Source organism: Anneissia japonica, unplaced genomic scaffold, assembly GCF_011630105.1.
Source record: "Anneissia japonica isolate Jap-2015-1 unplaced genomic scaffold, ASM1163010v1 scaffold1889_len2455224_cov183, whole genome shotgun sequence".
NCBI classification, from domain to species: domain Eukaryota; kingdom Metazoa; phylum Echinodermata; class Crinoidea; order Comatulida; family Comatulidae; genus Anneissia; species Anneissia japonica.
Genome location: NW_022752980.1, coordinates 363,173 through 383,764, shown reverse-complemented (window position 1 = coordinate 383,764; position 20,592 = coordinate 363,173). Strand labels below are relative to the sequence as shown.

The 20,592-nt window shown below is 34.1% G+C and overlaps 2 protein-coding genes across 2 annotated transcripts in view; one reads left to right on the top strand and one right to left on the bottom strand.

Moving 5' to 3' along the window:
* Positions 1 to 6,396: 6,396 nt before the first annotated feature.
* On the bottom strand, positions 6,397 to 9,217 carry LOC117122582 (60S ribosomal protein L32-like). The gene is made up of 4 exons (XM_033268202.1): positions 9,139 to 9,217; positions 8,033 to 8,148; positions 7,459 to 7,611; positions 6,397 to 6,625 (listed from the first exon to the last, which is right to left on the bottom strand). The coding sequence occupies exons 1-4, from the start codon at positions 9,200 to 9,202 to the stop codon at positions 6,467 to 6,469; spliced, it is 492 nt and encodes a 163-aa protein (XP_033124093.1). The 5' UTR covers positions 9,203 to 9,217; the 3' UTR covers positions 6,397 to 6,466.
* A 2,618-nt stretch (positions 9,218 to 11,835) lies between these two features.
* The window catches only part of LOC117122577 (DDB1- and CUL4-associated factor 7), a 10,547-nt gene continuing 1,790 nt past the window's right edge, over positions 11,836 to 20,592 (top strand). The window contains exons 1-5 of the mRNA XM_033268197.1: positions 11,836 to 11,983; positions 15,061 to 15,162; positions 18,483 to 18,671; positions 19,131 to 19,340; positions 20,409 to 20,526. Of these exons, the coding sequence (XP_033124088.1) occupies positions 11,966 to 11,983; positions 15,061 to 15,162; positions 18,483 to 18,671; positions 19,131 to 19,340; positions 20,409 to 20,526 (637 nt within the window). The 5' untranslated portion in view covers positions 11,836 to 11,965. The remainder of the gene's footprint in view (positions 11,984 to 15,060; positions 15,163 to 18,482; positions 18,672 to 19,130; positions 19,341 to 20,408; positions 20,527 to 20,592) is intronic.

The following is a 20,592-nucleotide window of genomic DNA, read 5'->3' as shown; positions in this document are numbered from 1 at the left end:
TGTGTATATATGTGTATATATACATGTATATATGTATATATATGTGAGATGTGCCCGCTTGTACAGGATGCGCCCCGGCAGCAATACTGAATATTGTGTCTTGGCCCTATACTACCATGACCAGACCATCAAACCTTTTGTCTCTCTTCACATGATTAAATCTTCTGGGCTCCCGGTCTATCTGGTTTCATACACTATATAAGTGACAACTACTGATGTCTTTTTATGAGGTTTTTATGACTTGATGTAACATCAGGTTATCTCAATATGTTATATATAATAATTTTTATTGATTCATTAAATATATGTATTTCATCAAATAGACCTAGATCAATTAAATATTTATTTATATTCAACAAATAAATAAAGGGATAACCGACTATTATACAGGTCTTTAATAGGGGCCCATGTAGAAATGCAATTAAATAATTTTGTAAAATGAAAACAAGTGTAATTCACGTTGTTACAGTACTGTACTATTGTAAACATTTTGGACGCAAACTCTAGACGTTTTAGAAAATGACGAAAAATAGGACTATCATACCAACAATTTTCGTGTAGCATGGTCAGTGGTGGTGGTGGTGGAGGTGGTCAATCTGGGTGGCATTTATATTTCTTATGCATCCATAGCTAATGATACAGTATTTATTTTTCATTATTATTTATTGCTTTATATTGCAGATTAAATTTAATTTTATTTGACAGACTTGGTCGTCTATCTTTGAATTTGAACATAAATCTAAACCGATATTAAATAATGAATTTCTCTTGTTTCGTTTCTGTTCCTTCTTGCTTCTCATTTTTACTTTCCTCTTTCTTCCCGTCTGCTCTCTTTTATTTTTATATAATTCCTTTCGCCTTTTCTATCTTTTCCCTTTCATTCCTCTTCTTATCAAATATTTATCCCATCTACCAGGATTATTGCGTTATAACCGAACGAATTTTCGAAACATTGCAGTTTGGTTTTTTTTTGTAGAACCATAATAGAACCACACATAAGTACCGGTATTATATAGTATTTTATGAATAAAGAACGTTGTAAAAGTCACTGCAACGTTGTCTCAACACCTCACACATTATCAAAAATCAAATTAAATCGTTCCATAGTAGGCCTATATTGCGCCATTCCAACAACCGTTGCTTGTGGTGCGTGGACATGTTGCACTTTCAATAACTTTCTCCTCCCCTGAGGGTCGCTTCATGTCCTCTGCAGCCGGTAAACCGGCGCACTTCATCTGTCCACGACAGAAGCCGAGTGGACCACGGGGTAACACCCTACTCGTCTCGAAAGATGGTATAAGTAACCATGCAAAACTGCTATCCACGAGATTTTTGAGGTGTCGTTAACAAATGAGTAGTGTGGTTACGCTAGGTAAATTTGATATTATTATAGTATTCAAAAAAAATATAACCAAAATGATATTTTGATAATAATTGGGCGGGTTTCAGTGTTTCAGATAAAGTAAATGTATATTTAATGGCAACATATGTTGAGTTACCAAGGTAAATGTGTTTTTGAGGCACATTTTAAAGCTATTTTTCAGAATTGATAGGAAAAACCAACAAAAAATGTATCAGTTTATCTGTAGAGACAATTTTCTTAAATATTTTGTAGGCATCTGAACTTTAAAAGATCTTACTCCACCAGTTGTACTCAACCTAGGAACCTTAATCAAGATCAAAATAAAGCTTGATCTACATATCAAAAACTCTTTTTTTTTTTACAGGACTTATCATATCACGACAGCTCACATTTATTAAATACGGTGCGGCCGCTGCGACTATGTATTTAATTAAATATTCAGTTTTGGAGGTTGGGCAGCATTTGTGAACATCATAACGAAAGCATTCTCGCGGTTGGGTATCTGTACGGTGGCCCATAAGTGTCACGGCAACAACTTCAGAAATGCCACGGCCACATTTTCGAAGTTCACGGCAACAACTTTTAAAACCACACGGCACACTTTAAAAAGGCACGGCATACTTTCAAAATTCACCGCACACTTTTAAAAACAACGGCACACTTTCAAAATTCACTGCACACTATAAAAAACCCACGGCACACTTTCAAAATTCACGGCAACTACTTTTAAAATCACAACTTCAAACAACTTCAGCCGTGGAAAGTACAACTTCCGCTGTGAGGTTCAAGGCGGAATTGGTTGTCTCACGGCGGAAGTGATAGAAATTTCTTAAAACTTCTGGCCGCCGGTGGGAAGGAGTTACTAAATACAACCAGCATGGGCTATAGGCTATAAGTCGGACTAGGAGACCTAGACAATGCCCAGTCCACCTACCCAGGTCACACTAGTCTAGGCCTCATTCTCTTTCACGTTAAGTTAGGCCTATGCAGAATATGACCCTGGCCTAGGCCCCTTCTCTCTATGCCTGGCTACTGAAGAATCCTAACTGAATTACCGGTATTATTTAATAATAACTTTTATGCAATTACATTACAATACAGACATGGACAAATTTAATATCATTTACTGTATTAACATTCCGTCACCCCTTTTTTCTAGAATATAGGCCTATTATTATAGTCATGGCAGTTTTGTTAAAAGCAATGAAATAAATAAATATAATATATGAATATGATAAATCTTAACTTCAACAATCACACATAAACACCCTCGACGCATGATGGTTATGAAAGGGCAAACAGGCGACACGCCTTAGTAAGGATCATGGCCTGAAAAGATCAGCAATCATGTTGTAAAAAATTTTAATTTTGATTTATTAGACCCATTGTCCCTTCCAGTGAATTGTTCATCCGATTAAAATTGGAAAATTCATAAACTGGGTATTTCATTGTATTAGTCTGTGAAGTATTATCCTTATTAGACCATAATTATTGTTTTCATTTTTTTTTCAATGATTACGGCCTCCCTACCCGTAAAATAAGACAAGCTGTAGGCCTTGTATTACTTTACTCTTTGCATTACTGACATTCCAGGGTTCCTAATTTTGAAAAACAAAACAGAAGCAAAAACAAATAACAAATAAAGGTACATAAACTAACTACCTTATTATATTGTCTTAGTATACGGTCACTGTATTTTGCTAAGCCGTGTGATTACCAGCCTCCCACACACCCGCGGCTTAAGGCATCTTCCCAAGGCTTGGCTACTGAAAATCGAATCCTGTACTGAATATTAATTATTATTTAATAAATAACTTTTATACTTTTATAGAGTACAATACAAACATTACTTATTAGCTTTCCGTCACCCTTTCTTTTGTAGAATATACTTGTAGACATGGCAATTTTCGTGTCCTCACCATAAGTAGCCACGCTCTGGACTGAAGTGGTTGTTTTATTTATTTTATTTTTTTTTTGTTATTTTTTTTTTTTTAAGAGGTTGGGGGAGCTGGTAATCACGCGGCATAGCAAAATACAGTAACGTGCAAAACAGTAAGACAAGATAATAAGTTAGCTAGCCTACGTACCTGTTTTTCGTTGTTTTTTTTTTTGGTTTTTTTTCAAAATCAGGATCCCTGGAATATCATCAATGCAAAGAGTAAAATAATACATAGGCCTATAGCTTGTCATATTTTAGGGGTAGGGAAGCCGTCATCATAAAAAAAGAAAGAAATGAAAACAATAATGGTTTAATCAGAATAATACTACTTCACAGGTTACTACAATAAAATACGGTACTCAGTCTATGAATTTTCCAATTTTAATCGGATGAACAATTATACTGGAATAGACAATGGGTCTAATAGGCCTAAATCGAAATTACAAATTTTACAACATGATTGCTGATCTTCTTTCAGGCCTTGATCCTAACTGCTAATGTGCGTCGACAGTTTGCCGTTTACTAACCATCAAGCGTGTGTGTGTTTGTGTGACTGCTAAATTAAGATTGATCATATTTATTTTTTCCCTTGCTTTTAAACAAAATTGCCATGGCTATAATAGGCCTATATTCTAGAAATAAGGGGAGACGGAAGTTAATAATAATTAATGATAGGCCTATTTACTTTTCCCATGTCTGTATTGTAATGTAAAGTTATTTATTAGATAATAATTCAGTACAAGATTCTTCAGTAGCCAGGCATAGAGAGAAGGGGGCTTAGGACAAGGTCATTTTTCATAGGCCTAGCTTTTACCGTAAAAGTGAATGAGGCCTAAACTACTACCATGATCGGGTAGCTGGACTGGGCATTGGTTAGGTCTCCTAGTCCGATAGCTATGTAGCCCAGGCTGAAGTGGTTGCATTTAGCAACACCCATCCCACCGGCGGCCAAACGTTTTAAGAATTTAAATTCCTATCATTTCCAATGTGAGCCTCACAGTGTGCAGTGAATTTTGAAAGTATGCCGTAGTTTTTAAAAGTATGCGGTGAATTTTGAAAGTATGCCGTGACTTTTTAAAGTGTGCCGTGAGGTTTCAAAAGTTGTTGCCGTGAACCTCAAAAATGTGGCCGTGACATTTCCAAAGTTGTTGCCGTGACACTTATGGGCCACCGTATATCTTATATTATTTGAGGTTCATTAACCTGTTGGGACTGTATCGTTCTCTCACTCGTCAATTGTTAGGTCTTTGTAGTTAATATTATGTTTGTCACGTCTCAATGTGGTCTTGCAATTTCTAAAAAATAACTCTTTGTAAAGAATGTTTTTAGTTTTACCCGGATGTTGAAATTTTGACATTTTTAGTTGTTTTCATGAGGCCGGCTAATATTTTTTGCGTGTAGAATATTTCCTTTTTGCATTACACCAAAGGAATGTAAATTTACAAAGAAAGCATTCAATAATATCACACAAGAAGATATTGTTACATCCATTTAAGCCTGCGTTGATCTCTTCAATTCTATTTAGTACAAGAACAGTCTGACTAGACTATTGACATTTATCAAGTTGTCATCCGGGATTAATACCTGCGGTGTAGTATCTGAATCCATGTGGTCAGTTACATGTTCACTCACTATAACTTACACACGCACACATCACACTCAACCACAAACTAAAAAAAACATAACTAAATACAGTACTTTTGATAAAGTCAGAATCCGGAGGGGAAAAATTGTTTAGTGTTGTACAAGACTCGAGGGTGTTTGACGTAAAACTCGGGAACGGTTAGTAATGTGCGGTACAGATTTTGGAATATTTAAAACTGGAGAAAGGGTGCGTAACCACCTTTTGTTTTACCGTTTTCAAACATTCAAAAATGTGTATCTCATTAACCGTTCCAGAGTTTTACCTCAAACACACTTTTTGTGTCTTTCAAAAAATCAGTTATCAACATATCAACTTTTCCCCCTCTGGGAGCATTGCTTCAAAGTGTCAAAGAACTTTTGGGACAGATTCAACAAAAATTTTGTGTTAATTTTGTCAGCTACACCTCGAATTTGCCCATTCATAAGGCTAGGCTTAAAGAAAGTGCGCCCTCGTTAACCATCACGAAAATTTCGTGCAATCCAATTTTACCGCCTAAATATCTACTGCAAAGGTTTTCAGTAATTTACTGATATTCATCCTGTATTTGGAAATGTTTTAAATTTAGGTGACATGAATCAATCGACTTACTGTAATAAACAAAGGTAATTCAATATTCATTTAGGTATTTTGCAGGTTCATTATGTTGACTTATATGTTGAGGTAGACATTTAAGATATCGAATGTTATTCAAGAAGCTTCAGTTGCTCCTTACTGTACAACGTTCTGTACAATGCATATTCCATGTCCATGGTATGAAATCATTTCAAAATTTTATCTTTGATCACATTTTATCAATCCCGGCATATATAGCACCTTTCTTTTCAGGTACAAAGTGCTAGCCTGACTTTGGCAATAGGGAGCTTTCGGTTGCACGACGACGTTAAGACGTAAAACGTAATGACGTCATTAAAAGTCATCTGCGTATGCGAAAACGTTAAGGTCACCTCGTCGCGCAGATTCTGGAACACAATTTTGGCCAAATGTATGTATGCAGATAACGTAGGATGCCGGGTAGGACGGTCACGCCTGACTGTGATTCCGTTGTAGCGTCGTACAAATGGAAAGCTCCTTAATTCTGCAATATGATACTGAGTTAGGCTCCAGAAAAGAAAAAAGGCGATATGTTGTATGACTGATTATTTTTTAATGACACAAAAATCATATTTGATAAAAAAACTCTGAACGGTTAATGAGGTAAGATTTATGAGTATTTAAAAACTGGGTCAAAAAGGGGGATAACCACACCTTTTCTACCTCTCCCCCCCCCTCCCCCGGTTTTTAAATATCCGAAAATATGTCTCTTAAAAAAATCAGTTGTACAACTTATCAACATTTTTTTCCACTGGAGCCTGACTTTAAACCACAACCTTTAAACTCAAAACAAAAATATCCTGCAAATTTGATTTTTTATATTAGGAGATGAAAACCGATGAAACACCACAAAATAAATTTTTACTGTGTATTTTTTACAATGTTTTATTATCTTTTCCTCTCAAATTAAAAGTAACATTCTTTGTATCTACTCATTCTCCTCGCTTCGCAGCCTGGCGTGAGCATTTGTTACTTTGATTGCTAGTTGCTGGGCACGTTCAACGATGAGTTTACGTTTGCGAGCGGAAACGTTATGGGCCACCTCAGCGGCATATGTCCTGTTTGACATCATGAGTACTTCCAATTCCTAAAACAAAAACAAAAAAATAAAACATATACAAATTAATGACCCATTCATTCATAAAAAGAAAATCATAAAAATATATATACGTAATGTTTTTGCAAATTATCTATTTTATTACATTGTTAATTAGTAACTAATTTTTTAAAAATAAGTGTATGATATAAATTTATAGGTTGCATTGTTTGAGCTACAGAAAAGGTCTCCTCATCAAAGTTGTATGTCCACTGATGCCAATAAAGAATTTTCGACTAAACGAAGACAAGTAAATTAATTTGTGCATGTGATAAGTAAATTTGTTTCAGGGTTATGTCATTGCGAAAATTTAAAAATATGCTGCAAACTGCTGAGATTTGTGTTAACCCTTATCTCACTTGTGGCAGGGCATTCCTACACGATGTAGCCCTAGGCTTGGCTGTGATATACTACAGTACCACAATAGGCCTACTGCAGCAGCTAGGCCATGCCCTTGGCTATGCTAGGATGGAAACGAGTAACGTCAGAAACTCATCAAAAATGCAGGGAGAACAAATTTCTAAATTTACATATTATATATCAAAAGAAAGCCAACTTTATAAGGAACATTTCTTTCTAGAAATCCTTCCTCCTAAAATTGACAGAAAAAGTTGAAGAAAGAATGTCAAAGGGTCACCTCCTAGAAAAAAAGGAGAAGCTGATAATCCAAAAAGTACAACAATTTCCGGTATGTTAAGGGTTAAAATCTGGATGTGAAAAACTGTAGCAATGCTTAAAACTCGCAACAACAAAAAATCATGACTACAGCATTGGAAGAGAAAGTGCATTAGCACCAAAAAAAAAAACAAGAAAAAAATACTTGCTTTCACATTATGAACAAGGAACTTTTTGAAACCATCTGGCATCATGTGTTTTGTCTTTTTGTTGCTTCCATAACCGATCTTGGGCATGCGCATCTGACCCTTGAACCGCCTACGGACTCTGTTGTCAATACCCTTCGGCTTCCTCCAACTTGGCTAGAAACGAAGATAAAAATACAAAATCATAGTCAGTTTTAAAGTATCCTAAATATTTGCAGTAACTCTCAGTAACAGTACATGTACACATTTTTTTATTTTTCAATTCGATATCTGAATACAGCCGCAGATTCAAGTAATACAGTAATCACAAATCTTGCCATCTGATGACCAGTGTCCTCATATAAAGGATATTGAAATTAATATTTTCAACAGGCATGAAATCGACAGCAAGATTCTGTGTTATACACACTCTATATTATTAGGTAAACAAATGTGTATACTATTTTGTTCTACAAAGTGTTTATTCTCCATTTGCATTGCAGTGCACCCTTAATTATTCATCACGAACATGCAAACAAATATGCATTTTACCGGCTAAATATACACTGCTGTTGTCCAAAACAAAAAATCTCCATACCTTAACCTTCACATATCTATCACATTGATGACGGATAAAGTGTTTGGTCTTCTTCTTGACAATCTTTGGCTTGACAAGTGGTCGGACAGCCATCTTTATTTTGGTATGTTGGTTTACTGCAAAAAAACATCATCACTTCCAATCATCAGAGAAAAAAAACATAGCCTAGTCCTAATACTATTGATTATATTATACTCAAGACAGTGGCTACTGTTACACCAGTTTGCAGACCTAAAATAGGGCATGCACAGGTCAGGAGAATGAATAAATGCCTATTCTCTGCGCTAAAAATTAGACTTAGAAATAAGCCTTTATACTTAGTTTCTCTCTCAATAATAATAATATAACCAGCAGTACTTACGGTTACGTACACCTATCTATTCCTGCACAAATTTGAGCTAGAAGTTTTTGATGTACCCCCTGCGCAATTATGGGATGTTTTGTTCTAGGCCTACTACAAACAATGCATTAACTTAAGACTGGACCCACTATTATCAAGCAAGTATCAATGTAACAATAGCAACTGCCTATTATTTATAGCTTCGTGAAACTTTACTAAATTATGGCTAAGGCCGGCCATACTGTACCGTAGGCATAGGGCCTAGTTTTTGCTTTAGGGTAAAGTAGGGCGTAGGCCTAGGCTAAGCCCTACCCTAGCCTAGCCCTACCCTTTTTTAATTTATCCAAGTACACTGGGCGTACACTGTAGGTCCTAGTAATATTTAGTAAAGCAGCCTATGATGGGTGGGCTGGCCTAGCCATTTTGTTATTAGATTGCTTGTTATAGCAATGATGAATGGTTTGTTACTCCTTTCCGATTAGGCCTACCTACACTAGGCCTAGGCTTCTCTTCTACTCAATGTCTTGTATGTAGCCCACGAAATACGATTCTATACGTAGTTGTAGGCTAGGCCTAGGCCAACGTCGTCGAAGGCTTCGTATTTTCGAAAAAATTAACATAGAATTAAGCAAATTCTCAATAAAATAGAACTATTTCTTCATTTTGTGTAATTATATCTGTTCATTAATTTACATCTAATGGAAAGATGACCTCGAATTCTGAACGATAATGTTAGAAATAATATACATGCAAATTTCTGACTTACATCCAAAATCAAGATGGGAATCGAAAAAGACCGACCTGAAATGTGAGGGCGCTAAACTAGGCATAGGGAGCTAGTATGGAGGCGACTAGGCCTAGGCCTCCCTAGGCCCAGGAGGCTAGGACCTATAAAACATGTTAACTTTTAATTTTTGACAAAAACTGAATATATACCAAACACAAAAAAAAATTAATTTAGCAAACATTAGTAAAATTCTTCGATGTATGTGAATGTATCTCAATTTTTAGCAAAAAAAAAAAAAAAAAAATGGCTCTTTCAAATTTGGCTGGGAATAGGTATGAATGTCCTGGCAATTGTAATTTACGCAAAATATAACATCGCCATCTTATGTGTTCATCGGTGTGGGGGGGGGCCAGAAGGGGGGGGGGTGGCTGAGAGGACTATAGACCCCGTCAGGGAAGCATAGTCTACCCCCCCCCCCCCGTGGGGGAAGACGAGTATATTTTGTCGGGGAATAAACAAATAAAAAAATTATTTACTTTCATTAAACTATTTGTGTTAACTTTTCATCACAATAATAATAATAATAATAATTAGTTCAATGAGACTAATTACAAATAATTTGCATTCTGCTATGAAAAAAATGCTCATTTGGATAGCCTCATGATGCTTGGAATACATCATAATAGGGGAAGCAACCTCGACCTTGACGACAGCGTTTGTGACAGATTTCATGCAAAATTTCCAAAATGTAGAATTGTACTTTCAAAACTCAAGAATGAGGATTTGAAAATAAATTAAATGGTTACATTGCATACTCTTTGTTTCTTGTTTTATTCAAAATATTTTAGTTTTGGAAGCTGATTTCGACATTAGAAAACGTAGCCTACTGTACATGAAGTCATATTATAGTAGCTTGATGCCTATCAAATAAGTAATAAAAATTCGTCATAATTCGTCAAATATTCGGGCTCTAGGCGGTTCCCTGGCCCCTAGCCAAGTGGGACTCGATTCGCTCCACTAGGCCCCCCCCCCCGTCGAGGCCTTTAGCCCCTCCGTCAGGCAGGTCCTGGTGCCATCACTGATTGTAATAACAATAACTATACAACACTACTAATTCACATTTAAAAAGTAAAATGCAGACAAAATCAGGCTAAACAATTATGCCTTAAAAGTAAAAATGCGAAAAAATAAACCAAGTATAAACATGAAAGTGTGCAACGATTAATACGGTATTAAATTAGGCTAAATTGCCATAGAAAAAGAAATGTAAAAGAACGACAACAACAACAATAACAATTACGACAACAATAAATAATAATAATAATAATAATAGTAAAAAAAAATAATAATAATGATAATGATGAAAAAAAAAACAATAATTAATAAAACTTTAAAATATAGACAAAATGAAGCATTTAAATAATTTGCCATAAATGTGTACTCTACAGTCATTAAATATAAAAAAAAATTGTGAACATTAAAAGTGGGAAAAGAGCCCATGGCAGTATTCGATTTGCCTGTCGGGACAATTTCAAAACGATTCAGAAAATTGTGCAGCTAGTCTTACCAAATCTTGACATTGATTTTGCTACTTTGCCATTTTGGTCTATGCATTTCCTATTGCCGTTTTGGTACTTGTCATTGCCGTTTTGGTCTGTTGCCGTTTTGGTACTTATCATTGCCATTTTGGTTCATTGCCGTTTTGGTTATTGCTGTTTCGGTCATTGTCGTTTCGTTTTATTGCCGTTTTGACCTGCTGTTATCAAAAAGAATATCAAATATAATGGATAAAAGTCAGAGGACTTTATTTCTAATTTCTAGTAGGGTCCTTCTGGTGGTGAATTAGTTAGTACACCACCAGAAGGGGACAGTAGGCTTAGGCCTAGACCATATTGGTTGCACTCAATCAATAGACATCTCATCCAAAAGATGATGCACTACTGAATCTTCTTTTTACCCCCTGCATTGAAAGCAGCAGATAAAATTGAACCAGGGACCAGAGATCTCCACGGTTCAGTGCACAATTGGCTACCACCACCATAGCCGACCAATATAAGCTGCTCTTATATATGATATTAATACATTTGGTTTATTGTTTAGTGAATAACCCTTAGATTTGCAATAAGTATAAAAAAAAAATAAGTTGATTGTTTGTAATATGTTAAACTTGCCCAAGTCTACTTTGCCTTTATACTCAAATATCTTATTTTACAGTTGGCAAATTGTTGTGTTTTCTATTAATTAACAATCTAAAGTCAAATTTTATCTAAGTTGTTGAAGAATTTTTCAATGTCATTTTGGATTCAAATTTTAGGCAAGTTCAACTGTAGCTATTATTAATAGCCATACCACTAACCAGCATACCACTGTCACCTTGATTAAATTCTTTTTTTACTTCCTCCATGGAAAGCAGAAGATACAGTAGAATTCAACATATAAGATGTTGATATTGCAATACCATTCTCCATTTTTGTGAAGTCAACTAAAGCGCTGTACTTGATTACATAGAAATGTGTTATTAAATCCATAGTTGCATTTGAATTCATCATTAACATCTATTATTTCATATATTACATGTTATTTTAAATCATCATTTTCATGAATATAAATAATTGTACAATTTTGTCACTTGTGAAAATGTTGATAATTGTAAATTATCCCAAGGTAAGTCATACTGTACAAAGCGGGAATATTATGCAGTCTAATAGTATTAAATATAATCGCTTTGGAACATTTCATACAAATGATGTTTGATTTATGAGGAGATTTTATCATATTCTAGGTACAAATTGTCGCCTTGAATGAAGAAACATCAGAATTCCAGAGCAAGAGTACATTTGATCATCCGTACCCAACAACCAAAATCATGTGGATTCCAGATAGTGTGAGTTCCTATCTTCCCCCAGTTCCTTTAATTTCAATGCTAACAGTTACCAATTTAACACTCATTTTCACTGAACACCTATTCCCAGGTTAACATGAGTGCCTCTCCAGCCAAATCTATTCATTCCATGCTTTATTCAAAAAAACTGGAAAGTTTCACAAAGAATGTAAACATACAGTACTGTATACCAGTCAGTGTCTGAGGAAAGTCAGGCACATGCTGGGTCACAAGATTACATTTCCAATTGAAAACATCAAAACATGAGAGCTCACTATATAGGCTACAGTACATACAAAAATATGCAATGTGAATTAGGAGTGCATAAATATAATATGAAAGATCTGCATTAAATAGCAGACACTCCGGTTGAATGAAAAAGATAATTATGGGATTATGAGAAGCTAAAGACTTTAGTCCTTGTCGTGGAAATGTAAATGGCAACCAGAATACCTTAAGTTAGTGGAATTTTGATGGATGTATGCCTGCTGGCCTTCAAATTATCAGGCAATAATCATAATAAGTGTTTATGTACCAGTATTTGATTTTGTAGTGTAGACAGAATTTTCGATGCGAGGTGCATTTGCGAGCGAAAAAAATTTGACATTTTGAAGTTTTTTTGTTTTTGTTTTTTTGTGGGGTGGAAGGGGTGGTGGTGGTGTTGGCTCTGGGCCTCAGCCTGGTGATTTGTTTTAAGTTTGGAAAGTCATAAGCCAAACCAGTCACTCTTCGCAAATAGTTTTTCAGAGATAATGGCCAAAACATGCTGAAATTTCAAAACTTTTGAAATATATTTTATTGTACTAAACAATCCTTATCTATACATCTTGATATGCTCTTTTATCTTTAAGCGCAAGTGACAAATAATTTTTTGTAACAGGCGCTATACAAATTCTCCAATTTATTATTTATTATTATTATTATATTCCCCCATTTTCAATGTTAAACAACAATTTTTAACAGTTCGGTGAAGTTTTCTGCCTGAGAAATGCCCAAAATCATAAACTGATTTGTCAAATATTGTTCTTTAAACAGCTGTATGTTTAAACGCTTGTAAACTTCATAAGGAAAGGTCGGATTTAAATGATTTTTTTACCATTCTACAGCTCTTTCTGTATTTAATAACTAAAATTGATATTTTGCGACAAGTGACTGGTTTGGCCTGTCTCTGCCACATTTATCAATGCTACGGTTTTACTATATGGCCTGGTATTCTAATTTGTCACCAATACTCTAATTGTAACCCACCTAATAAATAAGGAAATAGTAACAGAGTGTTTCAATGAGAAAATGTACAGTACAGTATTCATTCTCATTTGGTAAAAACAAATATTGATATTCCACATTGATTTTCAAATATTATAATTGAGTGATCTGTCATCAAATGTTTTAATTATAATATTCATGATTCAAAAGAGACGGTACCATGTAGATTTTAATTGCTGTGCATTTGTTTGTTTAATTTTGTGTACAGTAATCTGTATAATATTGTGTTATGACCAGCTAATAAGACTAAATATTGCAATTATAGATCCTACCTACCTATTATCACGTAAACGTACAGTAGATCACACCAGACAAGACACTTGAGGAATAACTATCAATCTTGAAATCTTACATGATACTTATTAAGTTAAAGACCAAATAAAATTAATTGCTACAGTAGGTTCTCATCCCTGCCTTCATTAAATGTCGGAGCCTTAAATAAATTCATTATTTGCAATTTGAAAAGAAAAAAAATGACTTTTCCATAAAAAATATAAATAGTGACGATCTGAGAGATTGTTGTCAAAGAAAAAAGACTTGAAAACATAAATCTCAGAATAAATACAAAAATTAATTTTACTTTTTTATATAAAAAAAAAACAATTCTTATTACTGTACAGTATTACCAAGCTGTTTACCAATGGAATATTAGCAAAATTAATAGTCAATACAGTACACTCACCAAAAAAGAATTTCAAATTCAAGATGTAAAACTAAAAATCAATTTTATTTGGTCTAAATTTTTTCATTTTCATACCCTTTTAACATTAGAGTATTTAGTACATTTTTACTCATTTACAATTCATTCACTAGTGACTAAAAGTTAGATTTTTATCGAGCTGAATGTTTAAAGACACTGATTCTGAATTAAAAATCCTTTTAACCTTCTCTTGCCTTCATCATTTAATCACCATTTCCATGTACTTAAGTGTTTATTACTTTTTAAGGAAGTGCTCAATGTTATTCCGTATACATGGCTAACAACATTTAACATTTTTTTTATAAAATTGAATATAATTTTTTTAAATTTGAATTGGATTATACAATTTAGATTTCTTTTGATTTCTTTATTTTACTTTATAATAAAATAATTGGCCGGCAGTGGCATAGACATCATGTGATTACTAAAATGATTTTTTTATGATTATGATTCTAATGATGCTGAACAAGTGTAATCTTTACTATTTATTTAATGAATTAAATGAGAATAATAACAATGTTTTTAAAAAAATGGTAGACTTAAAATTACTGTAACATTTAACATGTTGACAGCTGTGTGCCAAAACAAGTAATTAGTAACAAACATACTTTCTTATTATATCATCAAGTCACCATATCATCAAAATTGTGTATCTATAAATTGGCAGCTGAAAATTTTCGGGGACGAGTAAACTCGTCGCTGGCAATGGGACAATAGGCCTACTTTCTATAGTCTCTGCCAAGTGCGAGTTTTCTCGTCTGCCTTTTGCATGGGTTGGTATGGTAACTGTATATATTCTGAGGTCACCCCCGCAATCTTTTATTTTTGCCAGCAACATATAACAAAAATACATACGTTATTTGTATGTTATCGTCTAGAGTGTGTATTCTCCGAACTATCAGCAGTTAAATCTGTAGTTCTACAATGTATAAACAATGAAGTAAAAATGCTAGAATGTTACTCGGGATTAGACGAGAGTCGTCCCTAGCGCCCTCAGCAATATCCTGTGGGACGAGTATAATCTTCGCTGACAGCGAATGTGTTAAACGTTTAATGACGGCGTATATTAATATACAATAATATGATTAAATTGTTTGTTGATTTCTTATATCAGAAAGGTGTGTTTCCAGACCTCGTGGCGACAAGTGGGGATTACCTGAGAGTGTGGAGAGTGCATTCAGACACAGAAACACGACTTGAATGTCTGCTGAATAATGTAAGTATATATTAGATCAGCATTTCTGAAATTAGGGCAGTGGCGGATTTAAGAGGGAAGGGGAAATCGACCTGGGCCCCCTTGAATGTTTAAATAATATAGAAAAAAATTGAGATAAAAAGAAAATAATAAATTTAAATTTTAAGTCTTGAGTGTCCCATTTCCAGCCATCTTCTGTAGACCTGTGCCATAATCATAAATTTTGTACCTTGTTGGGGCTGAAGTGGTATGGACCCTCCATCTGTGAAAGTCCCTCCCTGGCCCCCCTGTATTTAAGAATACTTGATCACCACTGTGCCTGTCCCAAAAGCAGAAATACTGCCATCTGATTAATTACAGTGAGTTGGTACGGTAGGTGCATGCAATTAAATGACCTGAAAATGTTTTTACCTATATCATTATCAGTGCATAGTTTTATATAGAAGTTATTTTTCGTGAAATAAATCCGTTGATTTCCTTTAAAACAGTCTTAAATATATATAGTCATTTCAGTGTGTTTCTCCTTGATATCATGGGCTAGAAATTTCAGGTTTTAATTGATAACTTTGTGGGAACATTTATTTCAAGGTTATTAATGTTACATTGTACATGAGTCACTATTGAAATTCAGAAATTTAATTGCTTTTGCTTAACTAGTGCATGTGCTTCATACAAGTGGTCATTCATTGTAGCAATTGGCAAATTGAATTATATGAACATATCATTTTTATTTTGCCTCGATAATGTACAATCATTGGTTGGAAAGGGAAACGTGCAATTTAGCTGCAATTTAAATTCATTCAGTCTTAATAAATTGATACAGGATTAGCGTAGTTTAATTTGTACATTAAGGGTAGGTATACATGAATACATTTTATATTATGGAATTTCAAATTGTAGTGGATCTGTACTAGAATCTGTTATTTATAAATATACTGTACAGTATTGCAGGATCCATTCTATACAGTAGTTGCTGTATTGATATTGTTGAAACATGTATAGTAGTGTCCATGCTCTACTGTACAATTTAAATAAATATAGATTTCCCTGGATAGGCCTACTCATAGTAATAATTGCAAAATAAAAGTACAAACATTCACTTTAAATTAGGCCTAAATATTATTGAACAATATTTCAATAGATTTTACAGTATGGCTTATTAAATTGTACATGTTTAGTCAAAGGAACCATACCTAAAAAATATTTTTTATAAGCCAATGGTTTTATCAGTATACACACATTTTATCATGAGGTATACTATCAGATGGACTTGTGTACAGTGGAGGCTGAGGATGTTGATATTTGACTTAGAGCCTTTTACAGCTCATCAAACACTTTTAGACAAAGCTCGAGTTTGTAAAGTGCTTTCTCAAAATACCATACTCATCTTGCATAATGGAGGCAATTAGTGCTAATTCCTATATAATAAGCAATAGATATTTTAATGCCTCCTTATAATGTGGCATACTCAATCTTGTTTTAGTGACGTATTTTAAAAGAGCTACAGTATGCTGTTGACATTTTATGCTACAGTTAACATATGGCATGTCATTCCATCCACCTATAATAATGTTTTGTTTGAGAGTACTGTACAGTACTGTATTTTGTATAGTGTTTGTTCTCTTGTTTTTTGTTTACATGCTTCTTACATATTATTCTTTAACATTACCATACTTAAATGAGAAAAGGTCATACGAGGTGCATGTAAAGTGGTGGCATAACACTAGATGCATTATTCAAGTGCAGGTGTGTTTTTTTTCTCATGCCATACATTTTGAATGGCAATAAATGCTCGGTATTAAATAATGTACGCTTGTATGATTGTGAACAAAATATTTTCTGGTGTCATAAAGACCACTCGAGCACTAAGTTATACAGTACAATAGTTACAATGTACTGTAGGGTTAAATTTGTAAATTTGTGGATACTGCAAATACAGTTTTTTTTTTTATGAAACTTAAATACAGTAAAGAAACAGAAAGGAAATTAGAGGCAGCAGAGATGTGGTTTATAAGAAGAATGATGAGAATTTCATGGACGGAAAAAAAGTCCAATGAATCAGTACTGAATGATGCAAATCTAGAGAGATCATTAATCAAAACTATAAGATGGAGACAGCTACAGTTTTTAGGACACATCTGCTGTCACAAGGGTCTGGAATATCTATCTATCACGGGGAAGATCGAGGGGAGATGCAGCAGGGGTAGACAAAGAATTACTTTTATTGGAAGTTTGAACTCATGGTTAACCAAGAACGGCAACAACAATGACCTTCTAAGGTTAGCTGAGAACAGATTTGAGTGGAGAACCATGATCGCCAATGTCTGTTCCAGACAGGGTACCTAAAGAGAGAGAGAAATACAGTATATGTCAGGGAATATCAAACTACACTCACTGTAGTCACACAGATTCTTATGGTAGTGCTAATAATAATTCATTATGATTTTTGAATGTGCACCCTACAAGATCTTCTCCTTCAAAGCTAGGAAATACTGTATCAGGAACTGTAATACAGTTCGCAAGCATCTCTTCACAGTTCTGCCTGAAAATTCCAGCCTAGTGTACAAGGATATCCCTCCAGTATGCACTAGATTACATATTAAAGAAAAACGTTATTAATGTTTGTTTTTGCTCTGGGGTTTTTTTTTTCTTTTTTCTTCTACAATATTAATACATTTCAACTTATCTTTGTGCTCAGGGTTTTTCTTCCCGACAATTTGATCTCTTTTCGTACATGGATTGACTTCAAACGTTTAAAGTGAAGCCCATAGTAAAAAAGATAATTTAAACCAATTGTTGCAATTTGCATTTTCTCTTGTCACATAATGCTGAAAACAATCTTCGCTCTCAACCTATAGAATATAGTACAAGTTGGTCAATTATGAAACTTCACCAGCATTCACAGAGTTGCATTCCATATATATTTTAATTAAGTATTAAGATTTACAGTAGGAATTGGTTTATGCCGAGTAACTATCATGGTGTTTTGAGTCTTCTTCATTAATTGTTTTTTTTTTAATTTAAAAAAAAATATAATTTCAATAAGGATAAATTAAACCCTATGTTATGTTTAAGGCTGGGCATTCACTGCGCCTGATGGTTGCAGGCTGACACGTTTCTATGGAGAATGCAACAACGCACATGCATCAGATCATTATAATGACTATCAGTTAAGCCTGCCACCGACGATCGGCAGATGGCGTCGTGTCGGTTAGCGCTTATAAGGAGCGGGGTTGGACGCAGCGAGTGCCCGCTTTGCAAACAGACAATTTTTATTATGTTCCAATTTCCAAGTAAATCATCATTAATCAAAATTGTTTCCATTAAATTTTGCTGTGTAGAATAAAAACTCGGATTTCTGTGCTCCGTTGACGTCATTTGATTGGAACGAAGTGGACCCAAATCTCTTAGGTACATCAAGCATTGACACCACATGCACTATATGGGGTCTGGAGACAGGGCAGGTGTTAGGAAGGGTAAACATGGTATCTGGACATGTAAAGACACAGTTAATAGCCCACGATAAAGAGGTAAGCCACACTGTAACACTTTACTATTAAATTTATATACTATTGTCATAATCTATAAAACCATCCAGAGCAGCTAAAATATATTAAACTTTACCTCTGATAAAGGACAAGTTTTGTTTGAAAGCTCTATTATACTTTAATGCACACTTCAAAAATTTAACTTCACTTTATAACAATTTGTGTATTTAACATGTTTTCCAACAGCATTTTTTTTTCTCCAAATATTTTGCCTTTTTGTCTATAAATTCTATATTATATATTAAAATTTACATTATATAATAATAGTATTTCAATTGTATAATAATATAGATTTTAATTATATAATGTAAAATCTGAAATGATATACATCTGCATTCTTTAACATGCACATGTGCAATTTTGCCAACAGTTAAAGGAAAAAAACCGGTAAGATGCTATAACAATGTATCTGGCATTTTCATCACCCTTTTGTACGTTTAGGTGTATGATATCGCTTTCAGTAGAGCAGGGGGAGGACGAGACATGTTTGCCTCCGTGGGAGCAGATGGATCTGTTCGAATGTTTGACCTTCGACACTTAGAGCACTCAACCATTATATACGAAGATCCCCAGCATCATCCGTTACTGAGACTTTGCTGGAACAAGCAAGATCCTAACTACTTGGCCACCATGGCTATGGATTCTTGTGAGGTATACATGTAATATGATATTTTATTATTATTTCTCAACTTTATTTATTTATTTTTTTTTTTGCTGTTGGGTCATATGCATTGAGAACGTGTCAGTTTAGAGGTGCTTGCACCTGTTGATACGTTCTTACTAGAATTTCTTCTGTTTCTTGTTATGACTTCAGTGGCAAGTTGAATAAAAAGCAAATAAAATATTATTATTATTATGTTACTAAAACCTAAGGGAACTTTAGACAATGGAGAAATTAATTAGAAAAACAAAGTTAAGGGGAAAATAACATGACGTTAAGGGGAAAATAACACGAAAGATATTCCCCTTAAGTCCGATTTAGAGAAATTATTTATATTATTATTGTTGTTGTATTGTTGTATTGTTGTTGTTGTTTTTGTTGTTGTTGCTGCTGCTGCTGCTGCCACCACCACCGCCGCTGTTGTTGTCTTGTAATATCTTGTAATTGTAACTCAGATTTATTCATATTTTGATATGCTATTTGTACATATTATCTCAATTCAGCTACAGTATGTGCTGCGATAATATATTAAATAGAAGATGCCTTCATATTTAATGCACTCCAAATCCAATAGCTCACTTGACCTACTTGATCTTCTTTCTAATATGTCCCCTTTGCATTCCTTCATTTTTTTAACTTTAATTTGTTAATTGTTCCTTGGGTTACATCAAATTCTATGGCTACAGATCATTTTTATTCTCAGTGCCCCCACCCCTAAACATATTGTCAAATCAATCTCAATTGCTATTTTAAAACTAAATTGCACATCTAAACATGCACTGTGTCTTCAATTCTCACTCGAGTTGAGTGATATTGATTAATATTTTAAATAGTTTTATCTACCTTTGATGTAGATTAAGAATTGAAATTTTCTTAGATTTACAGACTACACAACACTTAAAAAGTACATTAAAGTTTCAGTGACAAGTACTGTATATAGATTATTTTCTGCGATTCAGTCATTTTAAAACAATAACTATTGTATTATGTTATGGAATAGCAGATTACTAACTTTTATTTTCTATAATGCATTGTTAACTTTTTTTTTTTTTAACCAGGTGATCATCTTAGATGTGCGTGTTCCCTGCACACCTGTTGCTCGTCTCAGCAATCACAGAGCCTGCATCAACGGAATCACATGGGCACCACATTCTTCATGTCACATATGTACTGCAGGTAAAATTAATGAATTTCGGTTATATATATATATATATATATATATATATATGTCTCTCATACACA